Source organism: Coffea arabica, chromosome 1c, assembly GCF_036785885.1.
Source record: "Coffea arabica cultivar ET-39 chromosome 1c, Coffea Arabica ET-39 HiFi, whole genome shotgun sequence".
Lineage (NCBI taxonomy): Eukaryota > Viridiplantae > Streptophyta > Magnoliopsida > Gentianales > Rubiaceae > Coffea > Coffea arabica.
The window spans coordinates 59016936-59034463 of record NC_092310.1 but is presented as its reverse complement, the minus strand read 5'-3'; the positions used below and the strand labels follow the sequence as shown (position 1 = coordinate 59034463).

General features: G+C 38.4%; 4 protein-coding genes and 2 long non-coding RNA genes across 6 annotated transcripts; 3 read left to right on the top strand and 3 right to left on the bottom strand.

Moving 5' to 3' along the window:
• Positions 1-1819: 1819 nt before the first annotated feature.
• Positions 1820-3079, bottom strand: LOC113733378 (transcription repressor OFP16-like). Its single transcript, XM_027259753.2, has one exon. The coding sequence runs from the start codon at positions 2833-2835 to the stop codon at positions 2092-2094; it is 744 nt and encodes a 247-aa protein (XP_027115554.1). The 5' UTR covers positions 2836-3079; the 3' UTR covers positions 1820-2091.
• A 2992-nt stretch (positions 3080-6071) lies between these two features.
• On the bottom strand, positions 6072-7015 carry LOC113743426 (late embryogenesis abundant protein 32-like). Its single transcript, XM_027271430.1, has 3 exons — positions 6851-7015; positions 6329-6481; positions 6072-6197 (listed from the first exon to the last, which is right to left on the bottom strand). Exons 1-3 carry the CDS (start codon positions 7013-7015, stop codon positions 6072-6074), a joined length of 444 nt encoding a protein of 147 aa, XP_027127231.1.
• Positions 7016-7020: 5 nt separating this feature from the next.
• On the top strand, positions 7021-7301 carry LOC140006731 (uncharacterized). The gene is made up of 2 exons (XR_011814524.1): positions 7021-7088; positions 7239-7301. It is a non-coding gene; the product is annotated as an uncharacterized lncRNA (long non-coding RNA).
• A 1247-nt stretch (positions 7302-8548) lies between these two features.
• On the top strand, positions 8549-8967 carry LOC140038097 (uncharacterized). The gene is made up of 2 exons (XR_011841908.1): positions 8549-8642; positions 8886-8967. It is a non-coding gene; the product is annotated as an uncharacterized lncRNA (long non-coding RNA).
• A 3597-nt stretch (positions 8968-12564) lies between these two features.
• Positions 12565-14697, top strand: LOC140038085 (uncharacterized). The gene is made up of 6 exons (XM_072083240.1): positions 12565-12748; positions 12847-13050; positions 13340-13651; positions 13880-14041; positions 14192-14275; positions 14418-14697. The coding sequence occupies exons 1-6, from the start codon at positions 12719-12721 to the stop codon at positions 14523-14525; spliced, it is 900 nt and encodes a 299-aa protein (XP_071939341.1). The 5' UTR covers positions 12565-12718; the 3' UTR covers positions 14526-14697.
• Positions 14698-15063: 366 nt separating this feature from the next.
• On the bottom strand, positions 15064-16672 carry LOC140038073 (probable aspartic proteinase GIP2). The gene has a single exon (XM_072083239.1). It carries the CDS (start codon positions 16528-16530, stop codon positions 15139-15141), a length of 1392 nt encoding a protein of 463 aa, XP_071939340.1. The 5' UTR covers positions 16531-16672; the 3' UTR covers positions 15064-15138.
• Between the last annotated feature and the right edge of the window lie 856 nt (positions 16673-17528).

The window sequence follows — 17528 nt, the reverse complement described above, 5'->3', positions numbered from 1 at the left end:
TGAGTTAAATCTAGTTAAAATAATTATATTTACTTAGCACTACTACTTTTCTTGATTATATCCCTTCAGTAATCATGTTATTCCATTCAAACTAACTAGCTAGTGGCTCATGTTCTTAAATCATTCTTGGAACTTGACACTCTTTTAATCATTCTCTGGAGGTAGAGCTGTAAACGAACTGAATCGAACCGAGTATCTCATGTTTGAGCTCTGTTCATTAAACAGTTCGAACAACGTTCGTGTTCGTTCGTTAATTTTCGAACTCCAAACCTGTGTTCGTGTTCGGTTTGTTAAGTAAAATTTGTGTTCGAGTTCGAGTTCGTGTTCGGCTAGTTTAACATAAACGAGCCGTTCGCGAATATGTTTGAAATGCTCGAATCCAAATTATTTTATGCTTTAAATATGCCATGCAAATTATTAATCATTCTCAAAAATAATTAAAGTACTAAGTGACTAAATTCTATTATTCATTAACTATATAACTAACATTAACATAAAAACAACAAATAAAACAAAGAAATTTGCCCTCCAAATATAAAAGTCCAGCCATAAAATTAACCCTAAAATTTGTCAAATGATAATTATGTCTATGTTCACGAACGTTCGTTAAAACTCGCGAACATACTCGTGTTCGCGAATGTTCGTTTAGTATGCTCGCGAACGTTCGTTAAAACTCGCGATCATGCTCGTGTTCGCTCGATTATTAATCGAATAAAAAAATTCGTTCAAACTCGGTTCGTTTAAAATTTCGAACGAGCCTTTCATGAACACGAACCAACCGAAATGAACCGAACTAACGAACAGCTCGATTCGTTTAACAGCTCTATCTGGAGGGGGGAAGGGGCGAGGGGTTCAAAAATTGAAACCCTGCTGGCTAAAAAGTAGGTTTCATTTCTCCTAATTAAGCAGGCCAAAAAAAAACACACACACACACACACACTTTAAAAAAAAAAAAATTTACTGATAGTCCTCGACAATCGCATGATTTCCGCCACTTAAAACGGATCTGAGGATAGTTATTATGGAATACTATATGTTAAATTAAACTCCAGCGTCATCTCACTAATATACAATCCTTCTCCAAACTAGAGAAAAGGTGGCAAAATGAAGTGAGACGACCGAATTACAGCTTCCAATGTTCGTATACAGTGAGTGAGTACAATACAAACATTGCCAAAGCTAACAAAATGTTATGAAGTTCTTTTGCCATTTGGTTTTCTTTCCTTATGGTAGAAGAAGGTAAACTTGCATGACCAATGTTTGTCAACAGATGCATCATTACATACAGATTGTAGCAAATTATCTTTCTCCCCAAGCGAGTTCAGTGGGCGCCCGAAAGGCCAACTACCTTAGCTTCTGCCCAAGCCTAATGGCCTCCTTGATGAGTGAAGGCCAACTACGTCGTAAGAAGGACCCTTTTTGTCTGTCATCTTCTTTCGATTAGGGTCGGGGTTAGAAGTTCAATAGGAAGAACGCCACGGTGACTGAATGAAAGTACTCTATTAAAGACAGGGGCAGCTTTTAGAAATTGGAAAGGTGGATGGTTTGGATATCCCATCAGAGTACAAATCTGGTCTTGTCTTCATTCCATTAGTGTCCTGCACGCTGGAATCTAAATTAACCCCCAAAAAAAAAAAAAAAAATCTCTGAAAAAGTAGATACACTTTTCCGGGAGTCTGCCACCAGAAGCAAAGACCAAGGCTTCGTCTCCTGCTTCTGCTTCTGTGTCGTGCAGCCGTGCTAGGCTGGCTTAGCATATTTAGAAAATTAGAAGCATGTAAGTAACTTAAAAACCAAGAAACAAGAAGTGCCAGAAATATAACGGTCTTAATGATACCATTAAATTTATTTATGTATCGATATAATTGAGGACAATAGGGGACCAGATGCATGCATAACAATGAACTGTCAACGTTACATCAATTTCTTTTCAGATTTCCATAATTTTCTACATTAATCACATTGATTCTGCAGCCACTCGTATTCTTTTCTTTCCTCAAAAAGATGCAGAGATTCGACTCTCATTGCTATCCATTCACCACCTTATTACCTTGAACGCCTTTCCTCCCTAAAACAATGACGTGATCTTAATTAATGGCTAGGGGCCCGCGAAAATTTCACATCCGCCCACCCCATACCTGACATCTTACGACCATCATCGGAGAATTTTGATTTCGTACAGCGGCAGCGCTCATCATCTGGTGATGATGAAGTAATGAGACTGACAAGAAGATCGGCAAAAGCTCCGACGATGAATTTGTGGGTTCTCTTGGGATTGAGAGACAGATAGCAGGTGAGAAGCTCGTGCAAGTAGTCCCAATTGGCTGCAACGTCGATCAGGTCATGGGCCTCCACCATTTCTTGCATGGACCGTCGAAAGTCCATGAAAGGGTCTGGCGAATAGGTCGCAACAGCAATGCTTCCTCCCACGACGCTGTCGGGTTCGGTCGGGATGCCCGGAGACGACGAGGAGGTTGACGATAGGGACGATGAGGAGTCTATGATGGAGTTAGAACGGCCAGGAGAGGAGCAGAAAAAGCGTTGGGATGCGAAGATGGTGGAGAAGTCCGGGGTGGAGGAGGTGGTGTAGGATTCGGAGGAGGAGAGGTCGTTGTCGGAGGTGGTGGTGGCGGACGTGGGGTGCGGAAAGGACTTGGAATAGGTGGTGCAGTCAAAAGCGAAATCGTAGAGAGAGTTGAAGTTCTTGATGAGGACTGATGCTGCGGAGCTGGATAGGGAACGGCTGTGCTCAGCTTGGATCGAGGATTGGGGAGATGAGGGTGCCGTGATATTTGTGAAGCAAAGATTTATGTTTCTTCCCAGATTGCTTGGCATTTTTTCTGGCCCTATAATCTTCTTGCTTAATTTACACTCTCCACTTTGGACTCAGGGAGAAGGGAGGGACGGAGGGAATATGATTATTGGTATGATATGATGAGTTTTTTGAGTTGGAGAGGTGGAATTGGGGAGGATAGACAGATGCAGTGCGTTCACTGTTCACTATTCAGACAAGAGTTTGGCACTTAGAAGCTAGAGGCTGGCTGGCCAACCCAAATTTATGTATACAGAGACTTGTGAAGTGAGAGAATCTCATTGATCATAAGAGGAAGGAACTTGCAAATTTAAACTCCGTTTGGATTATTATTTTTAGAAGTTTCTATAGAAATATATACCGTAACGATTTGATTTCTATATCTCATAATGATTTGATGTATATGAAATAAAAAAATAATTAAAAAATATGTCCACGAAAACGTATTAATTTTTTACAAAAAAAAAAATGACCATAAAAAATTTCCCACTTGTACAACCCTTACATTAACAAAATATGCGTTCGTGTCTGTATATCATTGTTCAAGTATCTTGGATTTAGAGGGATGTGTACATCAAAACTTCAAACTTTCAAGTACTAGTTTTTAAATACTATTGATGCTGTATTATTGGTAACAAAAGATGGATTTATTTATTGTCCCGTATTCCTCCATTACCATACATATCATGACGACATATGGTAGCTGTAAATATCTAATTAGTACAGGGCAAAACAAATCCAACAAAATGCAACAGGCGAAGGAGTGAAAGCGGGAGGGTGGGGCTTAGGGGTCATTGCAGTTGGTGAAGATTTTGTAGCTTGTTCCTGGCCTCTTGGGACTTAAAAGGCGACTACTCAGCGGCATTAGCAAAATGCAATAGCAGCTGCAGGTGGGTTGTGGACCTTGTTCTCAATTAATGGATGCATTTCAATATTTATGTTATATACATCATATTTATTAAAAAAAAAATATATATATATATATATATATATATATCTAAAAGGTCAAAAGAAAAAGAGAAAACATAAAAAAAAAAGGGAGGGGGCCGGATAGATAGAGGATGGATAGAAATGAACTTTAAAAAAAAAATTCAGAAGAAGAACAAGAATTTCATGTCTTACGATGATAATCATCCATCAAATCCACCGCTGGAGTGGAGCAATTTGAAACCGAAAATGTGTAGAGCTAGTATCAGTATGTACTAGTCCCTTACTGATCTTGGTGCTCGGTCCGCTTCTTCTTCACTCGTCTAAAGCCAGCCTGCTTCACTAATATACGATGCCGTCGCGCAAAATGATTGCGGTCTGGTATTCCGTTCTAGTCTACTCAAAATACTGCTCAAATACTACTACAATTTAGGACTTTGGCCATGATGATATCTTCTGTCTGTGTGATAATCAATAGATCCTACGACTTTCACAGCTACGTGAAAATTCAGAAAGGATATTCTTGACTGCAAAGCAGCCATGGATCGGACATGCTATGCCCGGATTACAAAAATAAATGCATATTAGCCTTATCTTTCACGGGCGGGTGAATTGGGATCATGACAAACGGTAAGAGGGATGACATGCATGCATCATATCTCGTTTTTAATGTCTAGAAACTATTTTCAATTCCCATCACTACTTTGAATGTAGTGCATAACAGTTATTCCATGCAAAACTGAGTCGTGGAGTAAACAAAGCAAATAGAGAGAAATCAATTAGCACTGCTACCATATTTACGTTGGACAAGAATAATCTTTCGCATTGACAATGACAATGTTAGAATATATATATATATCGAAATAAATTTTTTCTGCACTGATAATCTATATACTATCAGGTTTGAATAAATGAAAACTATGTAAAAGTTAAATTTGCACATATGCCATGGATGTAACTATTAGAATGTATACACTGTCAATGTATATAAGATTTATTCTATATATTGAGATATTTTTTCAAGCTTAAAGGGAGGTAGGCTGGCGATATATACGGTGTAACGTAACTCGCCTTAAGTTTAGAGTTGGCAACATCATGGATCATACATCACATGGTGGGGAGCATATCATGAATCCACCTATCTCTGTCGTCAGTACCGTACTGAAATTAGGAAGTGCAGATTGCAAGAACTGTTTCTCACATTTTCTCTCCTTTCTTTGTTTTTGTTTGGTTAGGTCCATTAGAACACAAGAAAATAAAGTCGGGGATTTGCATTATCTAAAAAACCTAGTCATAATTATACATATGCATAAAACTCGAATTTTATAGACGTAGAATCGGCTACCATCTACAAAGACAATATATGAAAGTTTCATTCAAACAATTAACCCTATCATCTCCACTTATAAAGAGTCCTACCAAAATTCATTATCCCCTGCCGCCATATATCAGAAACTGTGACTTGTTTAAGCATTAGGAGTGAAGGAGCATGCATCATGGAATTAATTAATGGTGTCTTCATTGAAGCTTACGCTTGCCCAACAATCGATCGACGGCATGCATGCACAAATACAAATATACAAATGCGGGATCGGGATTAAAGATATACGGAGATAGCACATTCAGAATCTTTGCATACCTAAAAGACTCGAGTTAATGCTGGTTTTTTTTTTGTTTTTTTTGGGAGGAGGGGTTGTTAAGGGAAGGGAGAGGGGGGTACTTGAGTTCAAGCTCAATGGTCAAACTAATTATTTTATTTGTACGTGAATCGATCGTAGTATCCCACGTGAGATAAGGATTTGAAATATTGGCTGGGAGCGGCAATATCTGTACATTTTTATGATACATAGTAGTAATAATTTGTGGCTGCTGTATGCAAATAGATACAGACATCCCAAAGGAAACCGCTGCTGCATATGATGCTCCAATTTCTGACTGACAATTCATCCTCTCCTGCAGAATCTTGAATATTTAATAACGGTGGCACTTTTGTAAGACTTCCTCACACTTTCCGTACGTGGAGTTACAAGGAAACCTTGCTTTTCCATCATCAAAAATAAAATACAAAAACCGGGAAAAGGACGGCCCAAAAGAAAAGAAAGAATGAATGAAGAGTCGAACATTCATATATGAAGTTGGTTCTATGACTTCTGCTATAGTCGTATAAATTCTAGGTAGAAAGTCGATCAATGGTGGCGGCGCAGATACCTATTTTAAGGATGCAAGTTGTGATAAATGAAGAGGATCCACAGGATTAAGTTTGTGAATGTTGGAACAAATTTGGACTGTTAATTAGAGTCTTTAGAGATGTTTATTACTAAGACGAACTACTTCATTCACTCCCAAACATATTACTGCTACTTTGGCTCATGTCATATGCAATAGCAGTTGCATTAGGTTCAGAATTATGACCAAGCAAACCAGTAAAAGATTGGAACCCCATGGCATAACATAAAAACTACACGTACGAAATAGACACATTTTTATTTTAATCCTTTCAAGGTCCTAATTACTAAACGGCATCTATATAACACAACCAGCCATACATGGAACGGAGCATTTGATGTTCCAAGTCTGGATACACTATACATCCTTATTAACCCCGGCTGCAGCTACCGCTGATGCTGCAACACCCCCTGGATGTGTGGTCATGTCGGGCCTGTCCCTGGTTTCTGCACCAATCACCCCTTCAGCAGCCTCCCTTGTCACTGGTTTGTCATCGATGAACTTACTAGTTGCACGCTATATATAAGATAATCAATGTATATGACATCTGCAGAAAGCATTTAAACGCAAAAACTCGACTTAATTTACATTGAAGTCAGAATGTAAGAGCGGATGCTAAATTACAGCCAGAACATCACTAAGCTTGATTATAGGCATTATGTGCCACTGCTGATTGAGCTTTTGCTCTAATTCCGCCATGCACTACGCTTCCTCGACCAGTGGCTCTAATTTTTGCAGCCTGGATAGCTGCTGCATCTCCCTAGTCCATCAATTTGGCCCCAGCTAAATGAGCCGCTGCTTCTCCAATTGTAACTGCAGTTGAGTCAAAAGGCGAATCGGGAGAATTCTCGGTCTTTGTCACGAGTTGATACGGCGGCCACATACTTGTGCCTCAGAGATGGTAACACCGCCATCCCTGACAATACTGGTGGCTCGGTTGGGGCGAACAACACCATGCCTCTCATAGATATCAACTGCAGCTTTCATGTGGGCTGCAGAACCATCCTTTTGGGTCTGCCCCCCCAGCACTATGCTCTCAGCTTCCTGCATCACGGCTGCACCCCCTGAATCTGGATTTGATTTCTACAGTCGCTTCTTCTGCCCGAAATATGGGATCAATGAGGTTATTTGTTTCAACCTTCTGAAATATTCTTGTAGATGAATTAATCACATGATTCCATATACCTGATGAACCAAAAAAAGAAAAAAAAACCATTTTATGGACTTTTAAATGGTCGGGATCCTGTCAGATGACTTGCTTTCCAAATTTCAGGATCCTGTATGTGGGAGTGCACATTGTGCCTTGGCACCGTACTGGAGCAAAAAGCTTGGGAAATGCGATTTTGTTGCATATCAGGTTCTCTCTCTCGCTCTCTCTTTCTCTGCTTTTCCCTTTTTCTTCACATTGAACATGAACACATGAATATATGGACAGTAAGAAATAGAAGAGGTATGCCACTGTCCCCTTTTAGCATCACAAATATAGGAGAATAGGACAAATTTAGAACCGTGGATATGGATAAAGAGGTATTCTTCTCGTTACCACGTGATTACGAACATTATCTCTAGAACTATTTTTGCATGATATTTGGGTTGCATTACACTGGTCCTTTCACTGTTGAAGTCAACTTACGCTCTCTCCTGTTAACTTTAAATCTTACATAAAGATTACATTCATTAAGTTCTCTTGCATGGATAAACAAAAATTAGTACATGTGTTTGTTGAGGGATCAGTAAACAAGGTAGGGGTGAGCCATGAACTTTAAAGACCATGGATGCCTTTAGCCCTTGGTTCACCTCTCTGTGTTGGATGATATGTTTTCTCTAACATTTTCGTGACTTATTGAATTAAATATGCCATTGTCTTCTTCATTATTTTTCTTTATTTGCTTACTATTTTTCATGTTGTATCTGTTATTTTTGTGTGCGTGCGTGCGTGCGTGTTGGCTGGTATATCTTCTTTAATATGGCTTGCTGGAATTGAGAGTTGGTGGTGTAGGAAAGTATGGCTGTTGAGGAATTTAATGGGAGGAGGATATATTGCCTGATACCAAATGTTAGCAATCTACTAAATACTAAGGTTTACTAGTGTCAGATTTTGTTTGTTTGTGCTCTCTCTCTCTCTCTCTCACACACACACTGACAGCAAAAAAATATGGACACTTCATTATTTGTTTAGGTATTATTCTCCTGTACCTTTTGAATTTGGCCTGTGATATGGCAATATTGCCTGATTCTTTTAAATTTTTCTGTCCTTATGGTAGACGATGATGATAGAAGCCCTCAAAGGTTCGGGAATGAAACAGAAAAGTCGTGGTGATGCAGACCAGGTTGCTGTACTTACTGCATGGCATAGAGTTGATTGTAGAACTAGGGAAGCTTTCCGTCGTAGCTTTCTTCCAGAATTGATAATTAGTGGATATGAGGTGACTTTAAGATCGACAAGACAGAGTATAATTACTTCCTCTTCTTATCATCTATTACACTACATCTACTCTATTGTCGTGATGATCTTGTATTATTTGCATGCTTTATGTTGTCTATGCTTCTTGTGTTAATTTACTCATCCTCTTAAGAGTGCATCCGGGACTTTGTGAAGGAGACTGGAGATGGTGGTGTTCTTGAGTTAAATGTTCAAGATCCTTTCCGCCGGTTGTTGCTGCATGGTGTTTGTGAGGTATATTTGCCTATTTGATTCTTGAAGATGTAAGACTCACTATTTGCACTCAGCATCAAAGAGTCATTATTTCCCCTTGGATATTGATAAGTCGTTGATGACAATAACTTGTCATTAAAGGTGTTACCCTGCCAAAAAATGATTTCCCTCTTTTCCTAAAAGAAAAGAGCAGCAGTTGTCATTAACCGGCTTCTGTATTTAGTTATGAGTCTCATGTTGTGCCCCAAAATTCCCTTTCAACAGTTCTACAACTTGGTGTCAGTAACAGTGACGCAATCAAAGGGAACAGAGACATTGAAAATGACCAGAATAAGGAAGAAGAAGGCCGGTGATTTTGAGCTTCCCAACATGGTCACTCTCTGTAACTTTCTCAGGATGGCGAAAGAAGGGATTTGGTGATCATTGTCCAATTATGTGATCATGTGTTATAGCACAAATTTGTGCATTGTCTTTTAGTACCAAAAAATAACGTACTCAGTGCTTGGTAGTTCAAATGTTGTTGAAATGATTTGTTTTGCGATGCGGGTAGATTTGATTTAGGCCTGCAGCAGGTGAAGTATGTATTTTTTGTAAATTCATTGATTCTGAATAATAGTTTACTCAGAGCTGATTGGTCCCTTTTCTGCTGGTTTCGCTGTGTGCTGATACCTTGTCAAAACATTCTCTGTTAACAATGTACAGAAAGCAAGCGACTGTAGAATTAAACTGTAAAACCTCTTTATCATTTACAGAGACTGACTAACTAGGAAAATAATGCACGGCCAGCTGTTGATATTATAGTCTCTCTGTTTCTTTTACAAGTGAGGGGAGTCAGGACTGGTTGTTATATGTGGTTGAATGAAAGTAAATTGCCAAGACATTATCATGTTTTCGTGTACAGCATTGAGCATACTAGTTCTGCGTTGGCGCATTCCTTGTTCAGGGGCGGTGGTTCATAGTTTTCCCAAAGGCGAGTGTAACTGGCAAAGTACGCATCAATCAACGAACGAACGACTGGATGCGCTTTGTCATTAGCGGTAGAGTCACGTGCAGTTAAGTGGGCGTGGGTTTTTTTTTTTTTTTTTTTTTCTACACAGGAGTGTCCGGATTTTCGGACTGATAATACCTAATGACTCGACTAATTTCCTGTGACTCGGGAGAGAAAGCCCCACTCCACACCCAGCATTTGCATGCAGGACTCGAACCCTGGCTGGCTAGGACCTTTTGGTCACCAAAGTTTAGAAATTTTTTAAGTCGTTTCTCACTTGTTTCTTTCTAAAATTTTTAGAATTCTCTTACTTACCATACATTGCTTTACACCCCATTAATTTTGAGAAAATTATGTTTAAAACTTAGAAAGTTCAGAAATTCTCAAAGTTGTTCCTTATTTGCTTCTCCCTAAAATTTTTAGAATTCTCTTTCCTATCATATATTGCCCCCTAAATAATTGAAAATTCATAATCATTACCCTTCACAGGTGTGTTAGATCTACCAAAAGTTAAACACGTATGTTAATTCAAAGGTAATTTTGACTGTAAATTTTAAGCATATTTAACATTAGAAAAAATGAAATTTTGAATATTGACACATTTATTGATTTTATATTATCGGAGTTTGACCCCTACCTCCAAGGTCTTGGTTGTCACTGCCTATCATTCTCGTCACTTTTGCATTATGAATTTGATTAAGGAAACTATGGGCCCTTTAGGAGGACCTGCCACGGACAAGAGGCAGGAAGGTTGCAGGTGCAACCGTTTCTGGCGGTTTTGGTCATTGTCAACGGCGTATAACTTTGGTTACACACAACGTAATTTTGTTTGCATAACGTGTAATTTTAGTACAAAATTTTGCGAGTCCCACACACGTTATAAAAATTAATGTACAACTAGTGATTTGGACTGCATATTTTTTTTTGGCCAAAATCTGGCCGTGAATAACTCAAGAGCGGTCATTTTCCCTCACCCGCATGGCACCGTCGCTGCAGAAGTAAGAAATGTTCATTCAAACGTGGAACACTTCTCTAAGTAGAAGAAAAGAGCAGTAGGTCTAAAAACTCTGCGTTTGAAGAACACTTCTCTAAGTAGAAGAAAAGCGGAACACTTCTCTGAGCAAAAGAAAAGAGCAGTAAGTCTAAAACCTCTGCGTTTGAAGAACATTTCTCTAAGTAGAAGAAAAGAGCAATAAGTTTAAAAACTCTGCGTTTGAAGAACACTTCTCTGAGTAGAAAAAACGTGGAACACTTCTTTAAGTAGAAAAAATGTTCATTCAAACGTGGCTTTGTTTGGATCCTTTAGTTTTTCAAAAATTAGTTTTTTACATACGATAAAAATTTTTAAAATATATTCTAAAAGGTACTCTAAAAAGTAGTCTAAAAATTTTTTAATGTTTAAAAAAATCCTAAAATATATTTTAAAAATTCTACTACTCTTAAATATTTCAAAATATTTTCTAAAAATATCTCAAAATATATTTTAAAAACTCTAGTACAGTAAAATTTTTCAAAAACACCCTAAAAAACAGCTAATCTATCCATTTGCTCTTTCTAAAAATAATTAAAAAAAAAGGTATGAAATGTATGAATTGATGATGAAAAGGTTTGAATTTGGACATCCCTCACATTTCATCAAATAAAATTTTTTGTTTCTCACTCTTAAAATGTCAACTTAAGCCTTGTTTGGTATGAGTTTTTCTATCAAAAAAATCTCTACGTTTTCCGTGAAAATATTTTCCGATCATCTTTTTATCTCACATATATCGAATCCCTACGATACATTTTTTTACGAAAAACTCCAAAAAATTGCATTCCTAATATTTCTAACAAAATTAAATTAATAAAAATTAGCCTTAACACAAGTTTTTGATTACTTTTTAGCCTGAAATCATTACGTGATTTACATGTAGTTATTTTTAATATAAAAAAAGATCAAATCCCACTTTTGTAATGGCAACAATGAATATAAATTAGGTCAGATTCCACTTTTTAGGAGAAAAATAAATATAATTTAGATCATATCCTACTTTTTAACGAATAAAAATAAATATAGATCAGCTTATTTATTTAACTACAAATGAGATTTAACCAATTTAGCCCTTAACAAATGATTATGTATGAGTTATATGACGAATTTGGGAGTGTGCAATTTCGAAAATATTTGATTTACTGACCAATTTCGATTTCAATTCGGAATTTCGAAATCGAAGAAAACGAAAAGCAGAAAGAAAATCAAAATTTTTGTTTTTGAATTCATGAATCGAAAACGGTAAATCAACTATCTATTTTGAATTCAAATTTGTATATATAATATAAATATACATATATGTAGTATAAAATATTTATATGATATAATAATACATCTAACTACTTATTATATTATATAGTAATAGCGAGTCTAATTGAGTTAGTTGTATAGAACAAAAATTAGCATCTAATTTAGCAAACTATGTTATAAACTTATAAGTTCAATTCACTAATTTTGGTAAAATGCCGAATTCCGAAATGAAATCGAATCGAAATCGAAATTTGTGAATTCAAAATTTAAAAATATCGAAATTTCCAACTTCCAAATTTTTGAAAATTTCGAATTCATAATTCCGATCTACCAAAATCGAATTCGATGCACACCCCTAAATGAATTTAAGATAAAACATGATCAAAAATTTAGATTGGAACCAAATTTCATCATGTACGTTTTGATGGATTTGCCTATATAGTAAATAGTAAATTATTGCAATCAGTCGTATTCTTGTAGCGCAAGAATATTGGTGGAGAAGTACAATCATCTACAGTATATAGTAAGTAGTAAATTATTGCAATCAGTCGTATGCTTGTAGCGCAAGAATATTAGTGGAGAAGTTCAATTTTGCTAGTTGCTGCTTGCATTGATCAGCTTGGGAAACAAATCGCAAAAGCCAAAATGGGACAAAGAACGTGAAAATGTGCTGTGGCATTTTGTATATATATATATAATACTTATAGCACTTTCTCCTACATCTTCTGTCTCCCAAGCATATAACCTTTCCAGTGGTGTAGCTCACTTAGCCGGAGGACAGGAGGCAGGTGAAGTCGGTACATAACGCTTCTATACTGTTGCAGCAGTATGGCCACAAAACCTATTAAGTTCTGCGTGGTATGCGTTCTCCTCTCACGTTTTAATTCCAATTAACGCATCACAGAATTAGGGTTTATACCTTCTTAATTTGATTTGGTCTAATTGGGTAAGTTTAGGTGGATGCTTTCGCGGACCAGGCGTTCAAGGGGAACCCGGCGGCAGTGTGTGTGTTAGAGGACGACAAGGACGAAGAATGGATGCAATCTGTTGCTACCGAATTTAATATCTCGGAAACTTGTTACCTCACTCGGATTGTCGACTCTGACTCACAGTCCACAACTCCCAGATTTAAACTACGTTGGTTCACTCCAGTAGCTGAGGTCAGTCCTCCCCTGTTCCGTTGTCTTTTGAGTCGGAAGTTTCAAGGTTGAGTCTTGGATATTGATATTTGAAAATTTTCCTTTATGTTAATACCGAAAGAATCACATCAGCCCTTCAGCCCAAACCTTAGATCCTAAAATAAAAGAAGTTGGCGCTTTGATATTGAAGTTAAGTATTCAAATTAGGCAATTACTACCGGCGACTGCATGAAGTCAAGTTTTCCACATTGTAGCAAGACATATCTGATATCCATCGAGTGCTGGTCATTTTCTGTATCTGTATTTGCAGGTTAAACTCTGTGGACATGCAACGTTAGCAGCTTCATATTTTCTCTTCAGTTATGGTCTGGTGAATTCTGATAAGATAGAATTCCTGACGCTATCAGGAATTTTAACAGCCAAGAAAGTGCCAGATTCCAAAACCTCAAATTCAATCGACCATCAAAATGGCGATATCCAAGAGGACTACTTTGTTGAATTAGATTTCCCTGTAGTCCCAATTGCTGCACCTAATTCTGCGGAGATCTCGGAAATCTCTAAAAGCTTGAATGGTGCTTCAGTGGTCGAGATCCATAAGACAACTACTGAAGAGGATCTCCTTGTAAGTTTCCTCTCTTTTTGAGAGACCATTATGTGCTTTTATCTTTCGCAAACATGATGTAACTACTAAGGATATTATGCTCAAGTAACCACTAATTTAAACATGATGTAACTAGTAAGGATATTATGCTCAATTAAAATAGAGCGGGAACTTTGGTTAATCAACTATTTCCCAAGAGCAATCTTGAGAAAGTACATGCTAATGACAATGGTGGTCATGTTTTGGTAGGTTGTGCTCCCATCAGGAAAGGCAGTTGTAGAAGCAGAACCACTTTTTGATGAGATCAAAAGATGTCCAGGCAGAGGGCTAATTATAACAGGACCTGCACCCCCTGAATCTGGATTTGACTTCTACAGTCGCTTCTTCTGCCCAAAATATGGGATCAATGAGGTTATTTGTCTCAACCTTGTGAAATATTCTTGTAGATGAATTAATCACATGATTACATATGCCTGATTAACCAAAAAAGAAAAAAAAATCCATTTTATGGACTTTTAAATGGTCGGGATCCTGTCAGATGACTTGCTTTCCAAATTTCAGGATCCTGTATGTGGGAGTGCACATTGTGCCTTGGCACCGTACTGGAGCAAAAAGCTTGGGAAATGCGATTTTGTTGCATATCAGGTTCTCTCTCTCTCTCTCTCTGCTTTTCCCTTTTTCTTCACATTGAACATGAACACTTGAATATATGGACAGTAAGAAATAGAAGAGGTAGAAATCAAGGATTTTATCCCGTTGCTTATTGAGAACCGATCTCCTGACTCAGGCATCACCAAGAAGTGGTGTGCTCCATTTGCATGTGGACGAGAAGAATCAAAGAGTGCTTCTGCGAGGGAAAGCAGTTGTTGTAACAGAGGGCTCTATTTTGGTTTGAATTCGACGTGCCCCCGTGAAAGTTTACATTTGCTTGGAGCTGAAAAACATCTTGGCAAACTTTAATTGATCATTTGTGTCGCTTCTTTTGTACCACAAACCATCTACCGAATAATCTGCTTAATTTGTATGCCTTTGTATTTGTGAGGATATATTTCACCTGCATTTTCATACCCTGTGCAGTCACTCACTCATTGATGATCCAACTTCTTTTCCTGGCTGGAATTGATTAGGGAAAAGGAAGAAACTTTTGGTAACTTAACAGTGCTATCATAGCGCAACTCTATGCTTACGAAGTCTTCTTTATTAGGCTGATCTGATGGGAGAGTTTGATTGAAAGTAAAACAACCTTATCAAAACCTTATCTCTGTCCGTGTATATACTTCTTCCTCGAGCACTCCAGTTAAGAACTGATTCTATAATGGCAAGTAATTACGAGCAAAGCAAAACAAGTCCTGTTCTTTTTTTTTTTTTAATTATAGGATTATTCATTAACGGAACGCTGACCGAGCAGCAAAGGAGGAAATACACGTACGCTGTTAAAATAAAACAGCAGATTATTATATATTTAGAAAAAAAAAAAGAAAGGGGCGCTTCATCATGAATTATTGGAGTCATTTGTTGGTGGTGAAATTGAAGTTGGAGCAAGTTGTGCTCCGGAACAGAACGGAAGAGCTGAAACCGAGCCTCTTGGAAACCAGGTCAAACTGGAGCAGATTGTCTTCAATCTGATGTCCTCCAATCACGATTGAGGTCCTGGGGTTTGGCCCGCCATCCACGAAACCCAGGCACAAGCCATCCACACCGTTGACTTTGACGCTGACCATCGAATTCGCGCCAAAGATCCTCCAAAACACATCATCACTCTGCAGCACGAGATCAATGGTGGGAACAGCCGGCCCCACGCGCGTGCTGGCTATCTTGTCCGCTTCGTAGCACAAACTGAATGGCTTCACCGGCGTTATTGAGGAGAGGTTGAGAGCGGCTGATTCCTGCTCAAACGCGGCCGTGAAGGCCTTGAAAATGGAGGTGTGCAGCAGGGTGTATGGCGTGGAAGTCGTAACCTTGGTCCCGCCGAATCCATTCTCTTGATTGATGGCAAGGAGGGTCTTATTTAAAGGCAAGGCATTGCCGTTGACCTTGATGGAAGTCACCCCAATGAAATACTCATCCGATGGGCGGTTAGGGTAAGTGATTACGGTGCCGCCGTAGGGGTTTAAGAGGAGGGGAGTGTAAATCAGCGATTTTGAAAGGTCAATTCCGGGCAAGAAGTAATATGGCCCAGCGGAGTTGAAGAAAGCCGCGCCGTTTGCGGAGGGCGTACTGGGCAAGCAAATCGCGAATATCAATGGAGAAGAGAAGGCTCGGCTGAGCTGAGCCGGCAGGGAGAAATTGAACCTGCCTAAAGCCGCCAATCCGGTGACTCCTCTAGCCAAGCCCCTCAGCAACTTGGTTGTACCGCAAGAAAACACGAAATCCGAATCCAGGCCCAGTTTGCCCGGGTTTCGGCCGTCAGTGGCGGGCAAGGCAAGCGAGTCGAGCAGTATATCTCCTATGGCAACCTGCCGAGTCACGGAATTCTCAGGGAAGAATTCGCAGGAGTCGTTGAAGCACGAGGGACCGGGTCGTTTGAAACAGTTGCCATAAATGCCTGTGTCGAGCTCAAGGCAGAGGGAGGCGTTGTAGAGGAGGTGGCGGTAAGTGGAGGACTTGTAGCGACGAGTGCAGTCAACCCAGGTGAGGGAGGCTCCCAAGTCGAGGTGCAAATTGGTGGGTTGAAGAGGGGTCTTGAGGTAAGCTGAGACAGAGTATAAGTTGGTGGAGGTGTCCTTTTTGATGGGTGTGAGGAGGGGTTGGTCTGCTTGGGCGGGGTGGAGAGATGAGGAGATGAAGATTAATAACAATGAGGAGGAGAGGAGGATGGAAAAGGAGAGGGGCTTCGAAGCTGGAGCTTGCATGGCTTTCAACTTCAAATCAATAATAATATGCATGCCACTGCCACCCATGCATTGCAGCGAAATCCATTTATAAGTAGTGTAAAGATGATGGTGGAGGACAAATAATGCGAGCTAGCTTCTACTACTACTGGTACTTTCACTCATAATATGATATTCAGTCGGGAATTGGTTTTATCTGAGGATTGAGTTATCTGGGGTTGGATTGCCAGTACGAAATTTCTGAATATTGATATTTTAAGGTTTTCAATTTCAGTGGCATCCACCCGGGAAGAGTGAAAAACAAGCAAAACGCGGATTCACGCTCCGCAAATCTGCAAATGAGGTTTTTTTTTTTTTTTTTTGGAAATCTTAAAAAAAAAAAAAAAAAAAAAAGGGTAAGGTGTTAGTAATCACATGTCATTACGGTGAAATACATCTAAGCAAAGCTTCCTATTTTACATTCCAAAGCTAGTTAAAACTTGATTTAGGCTACCAGGGTGATCGGATAGCATTCAATTCCTTATGAAATAGAGTACCATCCACTCACATTTACACCTTACTTTTTGTTACTTGCCATTGACCAAAAACAATAATAGTACTCCTTTGATGAACCTAACATTAGTATGAAACAGAGAGCCTTTTAATTAGCATAAAGTAAGGGTCTGTTTGATAACATAAAAAAATGTTGCATCTGAATTTTTTCACACATTCAGATGTTTTGAGTATTTGATAAATGAAAATCTATTTGCTGAACTTGTTAAGTAGTGTTGAACCTGTGTGTATTTTTTTCAGTACAAGAATCCTAACTGAATACTTAATTATAATAAGAATCAATAGAATTACTTCAGCTACTTTATCTTATTTACCAAATCTATCCTTGTTTGTTAATTATATTCAAAATTCTTATCTAATTAAACAACATAATATTCTCTTTTCTCTCTTTTTAATGACTTTCACATCTTCTCCATACTTCTCATATAATATATTTCATATTTTATATTAATTTGATTTAAAAATAAATATTGTCATTTTTATACCTAACAATTTTAAACTAATTAAATCATAGA

What these genes read in the sequence shown, in the direction of transcription:
- LOC113743426 (XM_027271430.1), bottom strand. Translation starts at nt 7,015, where the DNA reads ATGCAGGAAGCTGAGAGCATAGTGCTGGGGGGGCAGACCCAAAAGGAT. An exon ending in TTACCATCTCTGAGGCACAA is followed by an intron (nt 6,482 to 6,850) that starts GTATGTGGCCGC and finishes TCTTATATATAG; the next exon opens with CGTGCAACTAGTAAGTTCAT. An exon ending in CAGCCGGGGTTAATAAGGAT is followed by an intron (nt 6,198 to 6,328) that starts GTATAGTGTATC and finishes TCGTACGTGTAG; the next exon opens with TTTTTATGTTATGCCATGGG.
- LOC140038085 (XM_072083240.1), top strand. Translation starts at nt 12,719, where the DNA reads ATGGCCACAAAACCTATTAAGTTCTGCGTG. An exon ending in GGTTCACTCCAGTAGCTGAG is followed by an intron (nt 13,051 to 13,339) that starts GTCAGTCCTCCC and finishes CTGTATTTGCAG; the next exon opens with GTTAAACTCTGTGGACATGC. An exon ending in CTACTGAAGAGGATCTCCTT is followed by an intron (nt 13,652 to 13,879) that starts GTAAGTTTCCTC and finishes ATGTTTTGGTAG; the next exon opens with GTTGTGCTCCCATCAGGAAA.
- LOC113733378 (XM_027259753.2), bottom strand. Translation starts at nt 2,835, where the DNA reads ATGCCAAGCAATCTGGGAAGAAACATAAATCTTTGCTTCACAAATATC.
- LOC140038073 (XM_072083239.1), bottom strand. Translation starts at nt 16,530, where the DNA reads ATGGGTGGCAGTGGCATGCATATTATTATTGATTTGAAGTTGAAAGCC.